Here is a 21,785-nt window from a genome sequence, read left to right as displayed (position 1 = left end):
TTACGCTAACTGTTAAGTTTTAAGTGTCTCCAAGCGTCAGGTGTTCTTAAGAAATAACTTCAAGAGTTCAGAAAGAGTTAACCTCATTGTTAAGTGTGAAATTTTCATAGACATAAGAACTAGGAGTACAATGACGGTTCACACATCTGTTAACAAATTCATTAATAACAACCTAGAAAGTGAAAAACGGTTCACTCAATATAATTATCAGCCTAGGGAGTACAATGAGAGTACACTCAAGTGCTCATAAATAAAGTGTATGTGTAATGTATTACCATTCGCCAGAAAAACAATAATTTTGAGCTGAATTCTTCATCATAAAGTTTGTCGAATGTCTTCCAGTTAGTCAGAAACACTTTTAGTCTCTCTGTGTCTTTGATCTTGATCAGATGATGAGGATATTCCTAGAAAAAAATATTCAGAAATAAGCCAATGATAACTATGATGTGCATAGAATGTGAGACAGCTCTGTGTAACTGAGCTGGTATGTGCATAACATATGGGACTGCTCTGTGTAACTGAGCTGGTATGTGCATAACATATGGGAATGCTCTGTGTAACTGAGTTGGTATGTGCATAACATGTGGGACAGCTATGTGTAACTGAGTTGGTATGTGCATAAAATGTGGGACAGCTCTGCGTAACTGAGTTGGTATGTGCATAACATGTGGGACAGCTCTGTGTAACTGAGTTGGTATGTGCATAACATAACGGACTGCTCTGTGTAACTGAGCTGGTATGTGCATAACATGTGGGACAGCTCTGTGTAACTGAGCTGGTATGTGCATAACATATGGGACTGCTCTGTGTAACTGAGCTGGTATGTGCATAAGATGTTGGACAGCTCTGTGTAACTGAGTTGGTATGTGCATAACATATGGAAGCTCTGTGTAACTGAGTTGGTATGTGCATAAAATGTGGGACAGCTCTGTGTAACTGAGTTGGTATGTGCATAACATATGGGACTGCTCTGTGTAACTGAGTTGGTATGTGCATAAAATGTGGGACAGCTCTGTGTAACTGAGCTGGTATGTGCATAACATATGGGACTGCTCTGTGTAACTGAGCTGGTATGTGCATACCATATGGGACTGCTCCGTGTAACTGAGCTGGTATGTGCATAACATGTGGGACAGCTCTGTGTAACTGAGCTGGTATGTGCATAACATGGGACTGCTCTGTGTAACTGAGCTGGTATGTGCATAACATATGGGACTGCTCTGTGTAACTGAGCTGGTATGTGCATAACATGTGGGACAGTTCTGTGTAACTGAGCTGGTATGTGCATAACATATGGGACTGCTCTGTGTAACTGAGCTGGTATGTGCATAACATGTGGGACAGCTCTGTGTAACTGAGCTGGTATGTGTATAACATGTGAGATAGCTCTGTGTAACTGAGTTGGTATATATGTGCATAACATGTGGGACAGCTCTGTGTAACTGAGTTGGTATGTACATAACGTGTGGGACAGCTCTGTGTAACTGAGTTGGTATGTACATAACATGTGGGACAGCTCTATGTAACTGAGTTGGTATGTGCATAACATATGGAAGCTCTGTGTAACTGAGCTGGTACGTGCATAACATGTGGGACAGCTCTGTGTAACTGAGCTGGTATGTGTATAACATGTGAGATAGTTCTGTGTAACTGAGTTGGTATATGTGCATAACATGTGGGACAGCTCTGTGTAACTGAGTTGGTGTGTACATAACGTGTGGGACAGCTCTGTTGTAACTGAGCTGGTATGTGCATAACATGTGGGACAGCTCTGTGTAACTGAGCTGGTATGTGCATAACATATGGAATCTCTGTGTAACTGAGCTGGTATGCACATAACATGTGGGACAGCTCTGTGTAACTGAGCTGGCACGTGCATAACATGTGGGACAGCTCTGTGTAACTGAGCTGGTATGTGCATAACATGTAGGACAGCTCTGTGTAACTGAGCTGGTATGTGCATAACATGTGGGACAGCTCTGTAACTGAGCTGGTATGTGCATAACATGTGGGACAGCTCTGTGTAACTGAGTTGGTATGTGCATAACATGTGGGACAGCTGTGTAACTGAGTTGGTATGTACATAACGTGTGGGACAGCTCTGTGTAACTGAGTTGGTATGTGCATAACATGTGGGACAGCTCTGTGTAACTGAGCTGGTATGTGCATAACATGTGGGACAGCTCTGTAACTGAGTTGGTATGTGCATAACATGTGGGACAGCTCTGTGTAACTGAGTTGGTATGTGCATAACATGTGGGACAGCTCTGTGTAACTGAGTTGGTATGTGCATAACATGTGGGACAGCTCTGTGTAACTGAGTTGGTATGTGCATAACATGTGGGACAGCTCTGTGTAACTGAGTTGGTATGTGCATAACATGTGGGACAGCTCTGTAACTGAGTTGGTATGTGCATAACATGTGGGACAGCTCTGTGTAACTGAGTTGGTATGTGCATAACATGTGGGACAGCTCTGTGTAACTGAGTTGGTATGTGCATAACATGTGGTCAGCTCTGTAACTGAGTTGGTATGTGCATAACATGTGGGACAGCTCTGTAACTGAGCTGGTATGTGCATAACACGTGGGACAGCTCTGTGTAACTGAGTTGGTATGTGCATAACATGTGGGACAGCTCTGTGTAACTGAGTTGGTATGTGCATAACATGTGGGACAGCTCTGTAACTGAGCTGGTATGTGCATAACATGTGGTCAGCTCTGTAACTGAGTTGGTATGAGCATAACATGTGGGACAGCTCTGTAACTGAGTTGGTATGTGCATAACATGTGGGACAGCTCTGTAACTGAGCTGGTATGTGCATAACATGTGGGACAGCTCTGTGTAACTGAGTTGGTATGTGCATAACATGTGGGACAGCTCTGTTACTGAGTTGGTATGTGCATAACATGTGGGACAGCTCTGTGTAACTGAGTTGGTATGTGCATAACATGTGGGACAGCTCTGTTACTGAGCTGGTTTGTGCATAACATGTGGGACAGCTCTGTGTAACTGAGTTGGTATGTGCATAACATGTGGGACAGCTCTGTGTAACTGAGTTGGTATGTGCATAACATGTGGGACAGCTCTGTGTAACTGAGTTGGTATGTGCATAACATGTGGGACAGCTCTGTAACTGAGTTGGTATGTGCATAACATGTGGGACAGCTCTGTGTAACTGAGCTGGTATGTGCATAACATGTGGGACAGCTCTGTGTAACTGAGTTGGTATGTGCATAACATGTGGTCAGCTCTGTAACTGAGTTGGTATGTGCATAACATGTGGGACAGCTCTGTAACTGAGCTGGTATGTGCATAACATGTGGGACAGCTCTGTGTAACTGAGTTGGTATGTGCATAACATGTGGGACAGCTCTGTAACTGAGCTGGTATGTGCATAACATGTGGTCAGCTCTGTAACTGAGTTGGTATGAGCATAACATGTGGGACAGCTCTGTAACTGAGTTGGTATGTGCATAACATGTGGGACAGCTCTGTAACTGAGCTGGTATGTGCATAACATGTGGGACAGCTCTGTGTAACTGAGTTGGTATGTGCATAACATGTGGGACAGCTCTGTTACTGAGTTGGTATGTGCATAACATGTGGGACAGCTCTGTGTAACTGAGTTGGTATGTGCATAACATGTGGGACAGCTCTGTTACTGAGCTGGTTTGTGCATAACATGTGGGACAGCTCTGTGTAACTGAGTTGGTATGTGCATAACATGTGTGACAGCTCTGTCTGACTGAGTTGGTATGTACATAACATGTGGGACTGCTCTGTGTACTGAGCTGGTATGTGTATAACATGTGAGACAGCTCTGTGTAACTGAGCTGGTATGTGCATAACATATGTGAGACAGTTCTGTGTAACTGAGTTGGTATGTACATAACATGTGGGACAGCTCTGAATATTAAACTGAGTTGGTATGTGCATAACATGTGGGACAGCTCTGTGTAACTGAGTTGGTATGTGCATAACATATGGGACAGCTATGTGTAACTGAGTTGGTATGTGCATAAAATGTGGGACAGCTCTGCGTAACTGAGTTGGTATGTGCATAACATGTGGGACAACTCTGCGTAACTGAGTTGGTATGTGCATAAGATGTTGGACAGCTCTGTGTAACTGAGTTGGTATGTGCATAACATGTGGGACAGCTCTGTGTAACTGAGTTGGTATGTACATAACGTGTGGAACTGCTCTGTGTAACTGAGCTGGTATGTGCATAACATATGGGACTGCTCTGTGTAACTGAGTTGGTATGTGCATAACATGTGGGACAGCTCTGTAACTGAGCTGGTATGTGCATAACATGTGGGACAGCTCTGTGTAACTGAGTTGGTATGTGCATAACATGTGGGACAGCTCTGTGTAACTGAGTTGGTATGTACATAACGTGTGGAACTGCTCTGTGTAACTGAGCTGGTATGTGCATAACATATGGGACTGCTCTGTGTAACTGAGTTGGTATGTGCATAACATGTGGGACAGCTCTGTGTAACTGAGTTGGTATGTGCATAAAATATGGGACTGCTCTGTGTAACTGAGTTGGTATGTGCATAACATGTGGGACAGCTCTGTGTAACTGAGTTGGTATGTGCATAACATGTGGGACAGCTCTGTGTAACTGAGTTGGTATGTGCATAACATGTGGGACAGCTCTGTGTAACTGAGTTGGTATGTGCATAACATGTGGGACAGCTCTGTGTAACTGAGTTGGTATGTACATAACGTGTGGAACTGCTCTGTGTAACTGAGCTGGTATGTGCATAACATATGGGACTGCTCTGTGTAACTGAGTTGGTATGTACATAACATGTGGAAGCTCTGTGTAACTGAGTTGGTATGTGCATAACATGTGGAACAGCTCTGTGTAACTGAGCTGGTATGTGCATAACATATGGGACTGCTCTGTGTAACTGAGTTTCTATGTGCATAACATGTGGAACAGCTCTGTGTAACTGAGCTGGTATGTGCATAACATATGGGACTGCTCTGTGTAACTGAGTTGGTATGTACATAACATGTGGAAGCTCTGTGTAACTGAGTTGGTATGTGCATAACATGTGGAACAGCTCTGTGTAACTGAGCTGGTATGTGCATAACATATGGGACTGCTCTGTGTAACTGAGTTGGTATGTGCATAACATGTGGGACAGCTCTGTGTAACTGAGTTGGTATGTGCATAACATGTGGGACAGCTCTGTGTAACTGAGTTGGTATGTGCATAACATGTGGGACAGCTCTGTGTAACTGAGTTGGTATGTACATAACGTGTGGAACTGCTCTGTGTAACTGAGCTGGTATGTGCATAACATATGGGACTGCTCTGTGTAACTGAGTTGGTATGTACATAACATGTGGAAGCTCTGTGTAACTGAGTTGGTATGTGCATAACATGTGGAACAGCTCTGTGTAACTGAGCTGGTATGTGCATAACATATGGGACTGCTCTGTGTAACTGAGTTGGTATGTGCATAACATGTGGGACAGCTCTGTGTAACTGAGTTGGTATGTGCATAACATGTGGGACAGCTCTGTGTAACTGAGTTGGTATGTACATAAGGTGTGGAACTGCTCTGTGTAACTGAGCTGGTATGTGCATAACATATGGGACTGCTCTGTGTAACTGAGTTGGTATGTACATAACATGTGGAAGCTCTGTGTAACTGAGTTGGTATGTGCATAACATGTGGAACAGCTCTGTGTAACTGAGTTGGTATGTGCATAACATGTGGGACAGCTCTGTGTAACTGAGTTGGTATGTACATAACGTGTGGAACTGCTCTGTGTAACTGAGCTGGTATGTGCATAACATATGGGGCTGCTCTGTGTAACTGAGTTGGTATGTACATAACATGTGGGACAGCTCTGTGTAACTGAGCTGGTGTGTACATAACATGTGGAACAGCTCTGTGTAACTGAGCTGGTGTGTACATAACATGTGGGACAGCTCTGTGTAACTGAGCTGGTGTGTACATAACATGTGGGACAGCTCTGTGTAACCATGGAAATTAGTAGGAGAGGAGAGAGGATGCTACTGTTCTTTGTTATTGATCACTTTGATATATTTACTTGGTAAAAATTCCTGTAATGAGATTACGTGAATAATTAGCATTCATGCAGGCCAGCTAGGAAGCAGTCTGAGTTTTACGGAGATAATGTGACACCAAAATCACACAACATGACCAAATCACAGATTCTTCTAAAATAAAGATATTCTATCTCAACAACAAGTTTCAATGGTCCTACCAGAATCCTGGTATCATATTTCATACACACAATGTTTTTAAAAGTCAGTTTGTCGTGAATAGATCGAAAACAAAATGACGAAACTATAATTACATAAAATAAATATTTTTTACAACATTGCTCATCAGTGCACATGTAAAAGACTGAGTTTATCTGAAAATGTCCAACTTAGACCTTTTAAATACTTCAGTTTTTATTGATTTCAAGCTGGAACAATTTTACTGAAGGAATGAAGCAGTCTATCATCTACTCGCACTGGAAAACAACTGACAAGTATTTTATTTCCGATGACAGACCTTCCCAGTGATCTATAACATCACTGGATCCATGCTGCATATGTATATATGTACTGTAGCTGCTGTTGCTTTTCTAATGCGCATAGCAAGTTGCGGTCACGATTTGTTTTCAGCTCTAACAATCAGGAGTCAAAAAACAGAAGCGATGACGGGTTGAAAGGAAAAATAGACAATGCCACTAAGGCAATAGGCTAAAACAATAGGCTTGAAACAAAAAATGCTTGTTCTCTCTCCTCCCCTACTACCTTCCATGGTGTAACTGCAGAGGTGGTATATGCATATCATGTGGGACAGCTTCATGCGTGCAATCCAATTCAACTTTATTGCTGATACACTTAGAAAATAGCATGCAACTTCACCGGGTAACAAACCTGATGATCATTGAAAACTGTCAGTTATGCAATATTTGTATGTGTGAGCTACTGCTTAAATGTTGCTTGTAAAATATGTACCATGCAGGCCTACACACACTCAATTGTCATGGCTTATTTGATATAAGATATAGATTGCAAACCATTTCATGGCTACCAGTTATTTTAGAATACTAGGACTTAGTCTTTTCCACGAAACGAAATGTTAACCCTAACCTTGAATTTTGAACGACTTCAAACATCGCCCCGTCACAGAAATAAATTTGTCGCGAATATTTAGTTTCCACCTCTTTTCCGCCTACTCTGCAACTCGATTCATTTGTGCTGACATGACGTGACAGCCATTTTGGAATTGTTGAACACTGATGGTGCTATTCATTTCGTGTTTCACAGTGTGAAATTTTCTCAGATATTATTAGGCCAATGAAAAAAAAATGCGGGTTAGGGTTAGGTTTAGGGTTTCGTTTCTTTTTCGTTTTGTTTCATGGAAAAGACTAAGCCAAAGACTAGTAGTTTGACAACATTCATTCAACATTTCTCGACAGTCTTCATGACTCGTCTTCTTAAAGTTTCCATTGAAATATTTGCTGCTATGAAATTTCATGTTTTCCATGACTCAAAAAATTTGCAGTTTACAACAAAACAAATGTGACACTGCATCACCAATATCAAGACAGAGCTTTACATGGTTGAAAACCTGTGATGTTGTGCGTAATTATAATATCATACATGTGCACTTACCTCCAACTTTCTGTCAATGTTTTTATTCAACTCAAAGAAATCTGCTAATTTTTTATGCCACCAGTAATAGACATCTCGGCTGTCATCATCATCTTCATTATCATCATCATTTAGGAAATACCTGCAAACATACGGGGTTATACATGTACATTGCTGAAAGCGTCTTATCACACCTAGTTGAAAGTGATGCTGTAGTATTTAATTAACGCTTAGATCTCTACACAATAAACCTGTACAATTTGTAATCAGGACCAATGGGAAATTATATCAATGATGTCGAAATCTAGCAAAGAAATTATTGAAAGATACATAAAAATGTAGGAAATACTGCACCTAGATGTACGCATTCAAAGGGTTCATGAAGTAGCAGCAGTGATATTTTTCAATGTTTCCGTCAATTACATAATGTTATTTGTGATAGAACCAAACCACATAAACAGACATGCCTTAATCTTTAGATTGTAACATTTTGTACATTTCTATGTGTTTTTATGTGATTTCTTTTATACGAAAAGTTATTCCATTTTACTTACATATGTCTGACAGCTTTACTTAAAGATCTATGATAGAAATCTAGTCTGCCTTCTCCACTGTCACCAAATGGTCTTAAAAATGGCTTCAGTGCTCGGTACACAGTAGCCCACTTAAATGGTGCTAGGGGTTGTTTGAACTGATTGACCACATCAGATTCTTTGCCACTTGCACCTTGGGATAAAACAAGCAATGCTACATTAGACTATTGTACATGACTGTGGATGACTGGACCATACATCATATATTACTTATATAGCAAGTAGGATAATTGATCACCAACCAAACTTTAATTTGTGAAGGTGAAAATTGTCAACTATAATGAATAACAAGGCTTGATAATTTAAGCAATATTTGTTGGTTGAGTGATGCATGAAATTGAATGTAAAAACAGGAAAACGTCATAGTAGTGTAGTAGCATCAAAGCAACAAATTCCACACTTATTAATATGCAGTGCTATACACATTTTAAGAGGGTCACTTTTGACGAAATAAAGATATAACCATATTCCTCCCTGAATTTCAACATTAAACTACAAAAAGAGAAATTGAACTTTAAAATCAAATCATTTATTTTTGCAGCAGACATTCTAACAGCATCTTTCATGCATGCAGAAAGATCTCAAAATGAAAGTCACCTATTCAATGGTGCATTTTTGAGGATAAATTACTGTAAAGGGGGTAATTATTCACTGGGTTTTAATTTAGCTTATTTCGCTGACTGGAAAAATGCGCTAAATTAAAACACAGTGAATATGTAAAATTTAGCATAGAACACATTATCTAAATGACGAAACCGTGAATTTAAAACCCACTGAATATGCCTGAAATGGTAAATCAGTGAAATTTAAACCCAGTGAAAATTAGTCATTTTACAGTATATGGTGTATATCTTTAAACACAAAATACTGTTATAAATCTTTTTTTAGTATTGCTATTTTAGTCCACTATTAAACGTAAAGTAACTAAATTAAATCAATGTGTATAATAACAAATATAGAACTTAATGTTTTCCAGTCAAGTTTATAGACTTAAAACCTAGTGAAATTGTTTTAAGCATAAGAATAATGAAATTAAATGCCAGTGAAAAAAAATGGTTTTGTAGTAAATTGTGTTTGTTTACATGTACTGTAAAATACTTTATTTTAGCTGGAATTAATTTTCGCTGAAAAAAAATATTTTTGGTGTTTTGTATGGAATTTATTTTCACTGATTTCTGATGAGTTGAATGTAAAATATAGGTATTCGCTGGATTTTATTTTCACTGAATCATTCCTTCAGCGAAAATAGCGAAAATTAATTCCAAGCGAAAATAAATATTTTACAGTATTTCATGCAGTGCATGAAACCCATTGTTTTTAAATGAATAAATTACAAATGCCATGCAGGAAAAAAAATGGACAAACACATGGTTACACAAATATAGCAAAACTTTTTAATTTGTACATGTACATGTACATCATCTTATACCGCAATGTTATTCCCATATACAAGTGACATGTATGTTCATATATGCATGCTAGTAAAGACTTTGACACATGTAAAAATGATTGGAAATCAACTAAACTACCGGATAATCAGTATAGTAAAAAAGCTTTGCAAAGTACTTTCAACTATTGGTGTCTCAAAGTATCGGGAGTAATATTCATTCATATCAATTTTATGTTTGAGAATTTTTGTCGGCTTTTTGCAACCATCATTTTGAGTTTGTTATTCTTACCACCGGCAATTGAATTTTTGACATGTGTTCTAGTTTTAAGCTTGCCATGTTTGAGCTTGCATTTCTGTAGTAATGTATTTCACTGTATTGTAGCAGTATTTCATCCTGTACATAGTCTTGTTCAATGTCAATTAATTCAATGTGAATTTTGAGCATTTTAAAATAAACATATCAAATTTTCAGTCTTACCCTTTTCCTCTTCATTGTGATCTGGAGGCATCAAGTTATCTTCATCTCCAAGAATATATAGTAATTCTGTTTCTAACAATCCTGTTGCTGAACATTCTAAGACACATAGTGTAGCCACCAACAACTGACCACCATTCTCCTCCTCAAATCGCTTCAAAACTTGAGCCAATAAACTAAAATATGCAGAAAAAGACGTTAATGTTTGTCATATAAATGCATATAATTATACAAAGAAAATAATGCATTAGCCCCCCCTCCCCCAAAGTTTTTTGCTTCTCATGTTCATGCATGTCAGTTGTCAACTTGTGCCTCACACACTTTTTACTCAGTTTCACAAACTGGTGAAGTGCACCATGTATGGCAGAATGAAGAAATTTTCTGTTTCAAAAAAATGTTTTGAGGTCTCAAATCAACCTTTAATGCAAGTATTTGAAAGCATTATTTAATAAATATATTTACAACTTTTTGTTGTGGTATTAAATAATCTTTAAAATTAAAAACGTATCACCAATCATTTTTCTGGGATAAGAAGCTATCATGCAATAAAAAAAAATGGTTCATTTTGACTTACAGCTGTTTTAGAGAGGTGACCAGTTATGTTTTATAAAAAAAGAATAGAAAAATAATAGTGATAACAAATTCTTTATTTCATAACAAAAGAATAAAAAAAGTTTTCACTATGCTAACAGTTAAGACCTAAACACCTACTGTCAACCAGTTAACTACTGATAGCCAGTTAACTACTGATAGCCAGTTAACTAATGATAGCCAGTTAACTACTGCCAATAACTTATCATACCCCAATGAGTCTGTTAACTGGAATTAATGGCTATCTTTGTGGCGAAGGTCTGGTAAAGTTTTGAAGTACAAACCACAGAGGACTTTTACATGACCTAGGCTTCAAAAGTCGCTGTTAATTTCTGTTAATGTAGAAGTAGTATGATATGGATGTGTTATGGGTATGATAACAAAGTTGAATTGCAAATTAGATGAGTTTTAGATTTTTTTTCTGAAGCATGGGTTGTGTATTGTCATATCCTATGTGTTACATACTGACAACACGAAAACTGTCTGCTATTGAAAATTTGGGCACAAGAAAAGGAGTAGTATAATGAGTTAACCAATGATAACTATATAGTTTATAACCAATAATAACTAGTTAACCAATTATAACCAGTTATAACTACTGGCAGTGAGTTAATAATAATGAAGATATCAACTGATAACCAGTTAACTACTGGTAACTGCAAATACTTACTCTAATAGACCATCAGCTAATGTGTTTATTTTATCATTGATTTTATCAAACACCCCATATACCCGAAGCTCCTCGCATGCAACAGCTAACCACAAAGGATTCTGGGAAGACTCTTTAGCTAATAGATTATTCATCTGTTCTTTGTCAAGTCTCTTGTTGTACCTGCCTAACATTGCTGAAACAATCTCCTACAGACAAAACATAGTGAAAGTAATGATACCTTGCTTTTTTCAAAAATGGCTTTGCGTGTGGTGAAGACAAATCTATTTAAAGGCTCCAGAAGTTTTTACCAGTGATTCAGGTTAACAATGTATGTCACCTTTAAATATATCGGACCAAGTGTCTGCAAATTTAAGGAGCTCTCTTCTGATGGGATTTGTCAACCAATTAGAATGTACCAGACAAGAGAGTGTCTGTAACAGAAGTTCTGATTGGTTGCTAAACTTATAAGAGCAAATTGCAACTTTCATACTAGGAATTGATCAGATGTAGGTAGACGTAATATACACAGATATCAACAATCTGATCAACAGAAGCAGATGGAAATTCAGCTTGAAAACATTTCAGGAAATTAAGATCCTGTGACCTATGACACCATGTCTGAGTGAAAACATTTGTACAGAAGCTCAGTCGCAAAACAAGAATGTAGATATTGTTGTTATGACAACCACCATGTGTTAAAATGACATACCATTCTTGAGTCCATATCCAATGGCGTAACCGGCACTTCCTTTGTATCAGCATCTCTAGCTTGTAGCATCTTGTGAGGAGCAGAGTTGTTGATCATAGACAAGATAACACGGATCTGTGGAGATAACTTCTTAGGTATCCAGCTTACGACTCTGGCTTGCTGCTCCTCATCAAACTGAGAATAGAGGAAGTGTAATTAATAACAAAACTTCAATGACAGCTTTCAATTGTGAAACCATTGAATGTCATCATTTTTTCCCAAAACAATTTGGGTACAATATTTTGCGTCTTTTTTCACAATTTTTGTTGGATTTCTTTATTAATTTTGAACCCAATGAGCATAATTCCCTAAAGGTTACAACATTTTACAGAACAATATGGAAACAATCACGTCACTTAATTTATTGAATGGTGACTAAAGTCAACTCAAAAGCATTAACAAGTGATATTAGAGAACTTATCACAGAAACACCTTAAAATAAAGCAAATGTAACAGTAACTGCAAATCAGCAAAAACTATGAAGAAATTGTTCCACTGAATTCTTGCCCAATAGAAGGTAACATTTGTTTTACATGTTTTCAAGAACTAGTCGATTGTATAAAATCATGTCCACCTATTAATATTTAGAGCAATGTTGTCAGACATGCCCATGATGATTGGAAAAAATGTAAACTAAGGATATCATGGTGTGCCACTTTTATAAAGCTACTTTTATAATTTTCAAAAAATAGATAAATTGTTGATTTGCTATGTTGATGTTCAAGGACGTCTTGATATTTTTATCCATTTTAAAGTACATGAATAAATACTGTAAAACATGTTGAAAAGCAACATGCAATTTTAGCGAATTGTGGTAAAATGAAATGTTGATTTAGCGAATTTCTCTTGCAATTGTTGATTTCCTGTTTTCACAATGCTTGTCTGTCGCGCGCCAAAACAAATGCCTCCATAAAAACCTCCATAAAAACAATAAAAACTGCCAAGTGTAATTTGATTTTGTTCGCAATGATAAAAAAAATTACTACTAATTTTCGTAATAATATATCAGTATCACGTCATTTATTTATTTTCATTGAAATAATGACCACAATGAATACGTTTATTTTTTTGTGTTAATTTAATTTTCAATAAAGTGTATCTATCATGTCAGTACGTTTTCTTTATGTTGTTTACAAAGTGTGTGTGGAAAAAAAAGACATTGTTTGGCAGCCATTTTGAATTTATAATAAAGTCATCAGCGACATCTTGAATTAGCGAATCAGTTCTCTCGCTAAATTCGCTAAAAATACATGCTCGCGAAAAAGACATGTTTTACAGTATTCTACGCTGAGAATCACACACAGTTGTTTTCTCATACAAACCTGATTGACAGCATCAATAATCACAATTGTAGGTCGTGTTTTAGCGTTAGACAAAGCACTAGCCGCCATCTGACATGTAGATTCCAAATCTGTTGGCATGGTATTCTCCTAAGATATTAAACATAGAAGACTATGTCAAACAAAAATATAATCTCTTTACTGTCATTGCCATAATGTTTTGCACACATCAATAATGCCAGCAAAGAGTGTTTGTTGTGTGCATGCTTTAAGATTCTATACCTGTATAGTAACGAGTTGTTCAAACTATTTTAATGAGGGTGGACCATTCAGGTTTAAGTACAGACACTGTAAAACATTTGAGATATACTGGTAATAAAGTGTTTCTAGTCTTGAAATGGGTAACTTTAATTCATATCGCATGATCTTTCGGAATGAACAAGGTTATACATCACATGGCTTATAATTATATTGATAACACAATAAAATGACATGTGAGACTGAGTCAGTACATAAATTCTTTTAAATTGTTTGTTTTACTTTTGCCACAAAGTATTTTATATGAATAAATAAAATAAATTGAAAATAAAATGTATCAGTCATTGAGATTTGTTTGTTGATTTGACCAATTCAATTTCAATTGAGTCATGCACATAAAAACAGTCAGCATATGATAACTGACATTTTTTGTTGTTGTTGTTGTTGTTGTTGTGCATGAAACAACATAACAGTGAATTCATGAGAGATAAATTTGCCTCCATTCCTCAGAAATAAGTAAAGAAAAATGTTGTGACAACTTGATTGTGTTTCATACTACTCACTGTGACAGCATCTATCTCTCTCAATAATCTCTTGAGACACTTTTCCAAGTCAGTTGATCCGGGTAAGGCACCAACAAAATGATAAAACACATACCAACCAGCATCACCTCCACTGTGAATGCAGAAGAACTGATCAGGATATATGAATTCAAAAGTATTCAAAAGTAATGTGATGTAATGTAATGTAATGTAATGTAATGTAATGTAATGTAATGTAATGTAATGTAATAGAATAGAATAGAATGTAATAGAATGTAATAGAATGTTATAGAATAGAATATAATAGAATAGAATAGAATAGAATAGAATAGAATAGAATAGAATAGAATAGAATAGAATAGAATAGAATAGAATAGAATAATGCTTTATTACATCCTTAATGAAATCTGACATTTCAGTTTCGGTAATTGCTGTAAAGGGGTTAATTATTCACTGGGTTTTAATTTTGCTTATTTCGCTGACTGGAAAATGCGCTAAATTAAAACCCAGTGAATATGTGCAATTTAGCATAGAACACATTATCTAAATGATAAAACCGTGAATTCAAAACCCAATGAATATGCCTGAAATGGTAAATTGGCGAAATTTAAACCCAGCGAAAATTAGTCATTTTACAGTAGGACAGAATGGAATTCTATAGGAGTCATCAGCACATGGAACTAACCCTGGTATATCTTTCTTGACTGCTCTGACACATGCTACTTCTGCTGTCATAGCCATAATAGATGATTTACCAACACCAGGACCCCCTAGTAAAATGAATGGTTTATGTTCAGCAACCCCAACGACATAGTCTTCTATTTTTTGTAGAATATCATCCCTTCCGAGAACCATCTGTGCACGACTCTTCATAAATGACTAAAATGGAATAAAACAATCAGTCTGATTTGCCAAAATGCATTTTGTGATGAGTAATGAGTAATACAAAAGTAACTTGATTTAAGAAACAAGTTTCTCCATACCACAAAGGTCATTAGAACAATTGACAAACCTGATATTGAAAACGCGTCAGAAGGTGTTCATTGCAAACCTACAAATACTTTACATTTAATTTAAATAAGAATTTAGGTCAAGAGGAAGTAATCAAATTACTGATCAGAAAGTCTTGCATGTGATTATTATACATTGTATTTTAAAGTTAAAAACTTCATCACAATGAAATCTACTGAATTGCTGTGTGATGTTTGGCTATGCAAGACATGCATATCTTATAAATAATGTAATTGTTTATTTTTAAATATCAATGAATTCTGCAATTAATTACATCTAAGAAAAAAATACAAAACCACTGATTGTACAAAGTTAAAATGATGACATGACTTACCTCGTGTGCTTCCTTGGACTGCTGATATGAATCTAGTTTAGTGTCATCTAATGGGTACTGTTCATTGATTCTTGTCTTGAAAAAATTAAACACCTGAAAATACAAGAAACACATTTTAATTAAATTAATTGTATAATGTAGATTTGAACCATAAAATACATAAAAACCTTATGAATAAAGTGAGTTTAACAAGTACTATAATTTTCCCACCAACCCATCTTAACCAGTTGACACTTTCAAACTCATGTTATGAACACATTTCAAAAATTACAACAATGTAACAAAAATTGTGATCGAAAACATGATTTTAAAGATAGTTGCTAGACCTGTGCAGAATTTAGTACTGTGCATAAACAACCAGTTGAAGTGGCCATCCAATAATTACCAGGTATAAAATGTTGTCATGTTCGAATCTGATTTTGAAATGAAAGTTTGTAATGCAAACTTACTGTATTAGCAAATGTACCATCCAAACCTTTGAATCGTACAATACCATCATCTGTTACACCATCATACTGACAGTTGTACCATTTCACTCTTGTTCCCTGCAAATAATATATATATATGATGAATCAATCAATAATTTTGTTATGAATTAAACAAACAAGCAATTAATTAATTATCAAGCAATTGTGATTTCTGTACCATAATCTCAAGAGCCACATCAGTTCATGTTGTTTATTAATGTGACATGTGACATATGATATGATAGAAGCTATACAATTGGATATGATCTGGTTTTCTCTAAGCCATGCACCAAGTTGCTTAGCAACATCACTAACCTGCTCAGTGACATCAAGATGCTCAGTGACATTATTAAGCTGCTCAGTGACATCACTAAGCTGCTCAGTGACATCACTAAGATGCTCAGTGACATTATTAAGCTGCTCAGTGACATCATCAAGCTGCTCAGTGACATCACTAAGCTGCTCAGTGACATCACTAAGATGCTCAGTGACATCACTAAGTTACTCAGTGACATCACTAAGATGCTCAGTGACATCATCAAGCTACTCAGTGACATCACTGAGATGCTCAGTGACATTCGAGAGCTACTCAGTGACATCATCAACTGATCAGTGACATCATCAAGCTACTCAGTGACATCACTAAGATGCTCAGTGACATCAAGATGCTCAGTGACATTATTAAGCTGCTCAGTGACATCACTAAGCTGCTCAATGACATCACTAAGAGGCTCAGTGACATTATTAAGCTGCTCAGTGACATCATCAAGCTGCTCAGTGACATCACTAAGCTGCTCAGTGACATCACTAAGATGCTCAGTGACATCACTAAGTTACTCAGTGACATCACTAAGATGCTCAGTGACATCATCAAGCTACTCAGTGACATCACTGAGATGCTCAGTGACATTCGCAAGCTACTCAGTGACATCATCAACTGATCAGTGACATCATCAAGCTACTCAGTGACATCACTAAGATGCTCAGTGACATCACTAAGATGCTCAGTCACATCATCAAGCTACTCAGTGACATCAATAACATGCTCAGTGACATCACTAAGATGCTCAGTGACATTCACAAGCTACTCAGTGACATCATCAACTGATCAGTGACATCACTAAGATGCTCAGTGACATCACTAAGATGCTCAGTGACATCATCAAGCTACTCAGTGACATCAATAAGATGCTCAGTGACATCAATAAGATGCTCAGTGACATTATTAAGCTGCTCAGTGACATCATCAAGCTGCTCAGTGACATCACTAAGCTGCTCAGTGACATCACTAAGATGCTCAGTGACATCACTAAGTTACTCAGTGACATCACTAAGATGTTCAGTGACATCATCAAGCTACTCAGTGACATCACTGAGATGCTCAGTGACATTCGCAAGCTACTCAGTGACATCATCAACTGATCAGTGACATCATCAAGCTACTCAGTGACATCACTAAGATGCTCAGTGACATCACTAAGATGCTCAGTGACATCATCAAGCTACTAAGTGACATCAATAAGATGCTCAGTGACATCACTAAGATGCTCAGTGACATTCGCAAGCTACTCAGTGACATCATCAACTGATCAGTGACATCACTAAGATGCTCAGTGACATCACTAAGATGCTCAGTGACATCACTAAGATGCTCAGTGACATCATCAAGCTACTCAGTGACATCAATAAGATGCTCAGTGACATCAATAAGATGCTCAGTGACATCACTAAGATGCTCAGTGACATCATCAAGCTACTCAGTGACATCACTAAGATGCTCAGTGACATCACTAAGATGCTCAGTGACATCATCGAGCTGCTCACAAGGTTTTTTCCCTAATGTTAGATTTGTTCACAATGGTTGCTGTGATGTAATGTAATGTAATGTAATGTATGCTATACTTACAAGTCTCTGTTTCAACATATCTTTCAGAATTTTCAATTTTTGTTCTGCTAAAGGATTTGGATCTAGGAAATCCTTTCTGTAGTCTTCTGGAACACTTTGTATAAATGCTGACTTACGGATCATGAACAGTGCTATCATGGTTCAAATGGAATTAAAGCAATATGCTAAGTATAGACATTGTAGTACTCATACATGGATAAACCCACAAGACAGTTTAATTTTTCTTTTCAGGTATGAAAAATTAATATTTGGATTTTAAATGGATGTATTGCTATTATATAATGTAGTTTAAATTCTCATTTATTTTTATTATTGAAACTGATATCAACCACAAAAACTACACTACAGAGAAACTGAGTAATAAAGTGAATACGAATATTATCGTATACAAGAAAAGTGTTTTAATAGTTTACAAGTTAATAAGTTTTCATATGTTTGGTTTATAAGTGTTTTATAAAAATATGTCTAAAAACTAAGAATAATAAAAGTGTTTACAGAAGATGTTCATGTATAATACAACAAGCAGCCTCTCAGCTGAGATAGCTCCACTGTTAGCAATGTACATTTCAATTTAGAGAATTGAAGATATCACAAAATGAACAAATCTGAGATCAGTTCACATGAGGTACCTGTATGTATAATATCAGAGCCATCAAACTTGCAGTTTTTAACAAGAAGTCGAAAATATCACTTTTTACCACAAAAAAAAGACAAAAATATTCATTAAAATTAGAGAATTGAAGATGTCATCTCGAAATTAACAAACTTGAAAGAGATCTACCTGAGGTACCTATATATATAGTATCAAAGCAATCAGACTTGTGTTTTTTAACAAAAACTCGAAAATATTACTTTTTAGCAAAAATTACAAAAATATTCATCAAAATTAGAGAATTGAAGATATCATCATGAAATGAACAAATCTAAGAGAGGTCTGTCCAAGGTACATGTACATATACACCAAGTACCAAAACAATAAGAATTGTAATTTTCAAGAAGAAGTTGAATATGTAAAAAGATGCCACAGTCGACGGGCGCCGAAGGACAATCACTCATATGATAAGAAGCTCCATTCGACAAAGTCAACAGCGGAGCTAAAAAGTGAAAATTACTCATAGATTTTCCAAAATTGTTATACCATACATGTATGTTGTTTTCACATTGTGACTATACAATGGTTAGTGATAAGCAAAGATTGAAAAGTAATAAGCAAACTTTGTAACATTTCATACTCACAGTTTGGGTTATCAATGCGATAAGCTCCATGCATGATTTCCATTTCTGTCACTGAAAGTCCTCGTATCCATTTGTACTCTGACACCAATGCTCGAGGTACTTCAAAATTAGTAGGAATCCAACCACATCTCTCACTGGCAATTACAAATTAAAAACATATTTTAAACATTGGAAAAATAAATTTGAATTAAAATCAAAATATCTCAATTTGAAATACTTTCATATACTAATTTATTAAAATAATAAGACGATATTAATAGCTCATTTAAAATTGCATTTCCACTTTGTGAATCTGTGAGGTACTATCAGCTGAACAATTTATTTTTATTTAACACTTCATACACAAACCATAACAAGTTGAGAATATGAATTTATGCAAGCATATATGTATATTATGTTCCTTCTGCCACAAAATCTAGATCAATCAAAAATCAGAAAGACATAACTGACTGTAGTTATTTTTATTAATATTTATATTATATATTTACTATGATTTAATATATTGCAACAAATGAAATCTTCTCATTAAAAAATATATTATCCAAATACTATAATTCATCCATGAGTAAACATCATATTTTACATTCTATGACCTATAACCTCTTTGTTGCTTGGCAACCCAATGTATACATAATGTTTACTTTCATTGTCTGTATGTATTCAATAGTTTCATTGTTGCTCAAGGTCAAATAACCCTAACACTGAAATAACCTTTAGTTATAAGAACATAGGACAGCAGAGGACAGTGACAGTGACCTTGTTTATATAAATGACCTAGTATACAAATTGGAAAAGACCACATTTATATAAAGACCACCTGTCTAATGCAATCAGTGCTTTTTTACCATCTGCAGTTTGGTCATATGAGCCAGTGTAGATTGACAAAAATTATTATTATAATTATTATACCTGCTGAAAAACTGACCTTTAAACTGGGAAATTATTGTTATATTTTTATTCATTTATTATTATTATTACTATTAGTATTATTAAACCTGCTGAAAAAATGCCCTTTAAACTGGGAAATTATTGTTATATTTTTATTCATTTATTATTATTCTTACTATTAATATTATTAAACCTGCTGAAAAAATGACCTTTAAACTGGGAAATTATTGTTATATTTTTATTCATTTATTATTATTATTACTATTAATATTATTAAACCTGCTGAAAAAATGACCTTTAAACTGGGAAATTATTGTTATATTTTTATTCATTTATTATTATTATTACTATTAATATTATTAAACCTGCTGAAAAAATGACCTTTAAACTGGGAAATTATTGTTATATTTTTATTAATATTATTAAACCTGCTGAAAAAATGACCTTTAAACTGGGAAATTATTGTTATATTTTTATTCATTTATTATTATTATTACTATTAATACTATTATATCTGCTGAAAAACTGCATTTTAAACTGAGAAGTTATTGTTATATTTTTTTTCACTGATTAATTAATTAAACAACTTTTTAGCTTGTCTGTGACCATTGACTCTTTACTGTAGAAGCCATAACAGTAACATCAGTTGTCTCTAAAAACTATTTAAGCTAGAAGCCTACTCATGATTTCAGATACCCAGAATTTATTCATTTTTTAATAAATTGTACCTTTGGCAAAATAAGAACATTGACTTAAAAAAGTTGGGGGTCACCAGGTTAAATTTCGAGAAAATCAAGGTTGTATTTTAGTGGATAGTGGCCATTTTGGCAGTATTACAGTGCTTTTAACATAAGTTCCTATGGCAGAGATATTATGCCATATCTCAAATTGTAGGCTGGTGACATAAGCTGAACAAATAAAATATTGTTAATGATGGCGTACTTTTAGTTTTCCTTTATTTTTTAAAAAATCTGGGTTTTAAAGAGTGTCGAAAAATGCAATTTTTGTTTAACATTCTACTCTACTGAATAGCAATTTTTGAAAAATATTAATACAAGTTTCTCAAAATACGACACTGTAACACACAAAAGAATGCTAGTAAATATGCCATACCAATATTTATATCTAAGAGAATACAAAAAACGACAAAAATATTCAGCAAAATTGAAGACATCATCACAAATTGAACAACTCTGAGAGAGGTCTAAAAGAGGTTATACATAAACAAAATCAAAGCAATCAGACTTGCGGTTTTAAAGAAGAAGTCAAAAATGTAAAAAGACATATATGATAAGTGATTTAATGTACAATGTCAGTCAATAGCAGAGCAAAAATTATGCACACAACGCAAACCATTATGAGAAATGACATGCATAAAATCATCAGTGAGAGGCAGAAAGAGAGAGACCAAGATGTCAACTTTTTTGAAATTTTATCCAGGCCCTTGGTAAGTTGTTATCATGTAATCTTTGAAATTCGCTTGACATAAGTGGAATTCTATAGATGGCGCCCTCTGGAGGCTTGGTTGCAGCCATTGTTTTTTACTTACAATAGGTGATTTACCGTTCAACTGCAAGATCTCGCGAGATGCATGAAGGACGCGCGTTGAATGTCTGCTGCAAAAATCAAAACGATTTGATTTTGAACTCGAATTTCTTTATTTCATAGCTCATATTGACCGGCCGATCTTCGACAGAGGAATATTGCTTCTGAATACCTTCATTTAATCAAAATTGTCTATCATCAAATGTGTATAGCACATTATTAAGC

General features: G+C 35.7%; 1 protein-coding gene across 1 annotated transcript in view; it reads right to left on the bottom strand.

Annotated features, from left to right (window-relative positions):
- The window catches only part of LOC102810294 (telomerase protein component 1-like), a 40,874-nt gene that overhangs the window by 15,690 nt on the left and 3,399 nt on the right, over positions 1-21,785 (bottom strand). The window contains exons 5-17 of the mRNA XM_085503367.1: positions 19,128-19,261; positions 17,892-18,022; positions 15,968-16,063; positions 15,519-15,611; positions 14,859-15,052; positions 14,195-14,306; positions 13,416-13,523; positions 12,055-12,228; positions 11,364-11,551; positions 10,106-10,278; positions 8,199-8,370; positions 7,666-7,786; positions 276-404 (exon numbers count right to left, since the gene is read on the bottom strand). Coding sequence (XP_085359493.1) covers positions 276-404; positions 7,666-7,786; positions 8,199-8,370; positions 10,106-10,278; positions 11,364-11,551; positions 12,055-12,228; positions 13,416-13,523; positions 14,195-14,306; positions 14,859-15,052; positions 15,519-15,611; positions 15,968-16,063; positions 17,892-18,022; positions 19,128-19,261 — 1,825 coding nt within the window. The remainder of the gene's footprint in view (positions 1-275; positions 405-7,665; positions 7,787-8,198; positions 8,371-10,105; positions 10,279-11,363; positions 11,552-12,054; positions 12,229-13,415; positions 13,524-14,194; positions 14,307-14,858; positions 15,053-15,518; positions 15,612-15,967; positions 16,064-17,891; positions 18,023-19,127; positions 19,262-21,785) is intronic.

Source organism: Saccoglossus kowalevskii, chromosome 9 (genome assembly GCF_978046115.1).
Source record: "Saccoglossus kowalevskii chromosome 9, keSacKowa6.1, whole genome shotgun sequence".
NCBI lineage: Eukaryota > Metazoa > Hemichordata > Enteropneusta > Harrimaniidae > Saccoglossus > Saccoglossus kowalevskii.
The sequence above is the reverse complement of the archived record's forward strand: the minus strand, read 5'-3'. Positions and strand labels throughout refer to the sequence as shown.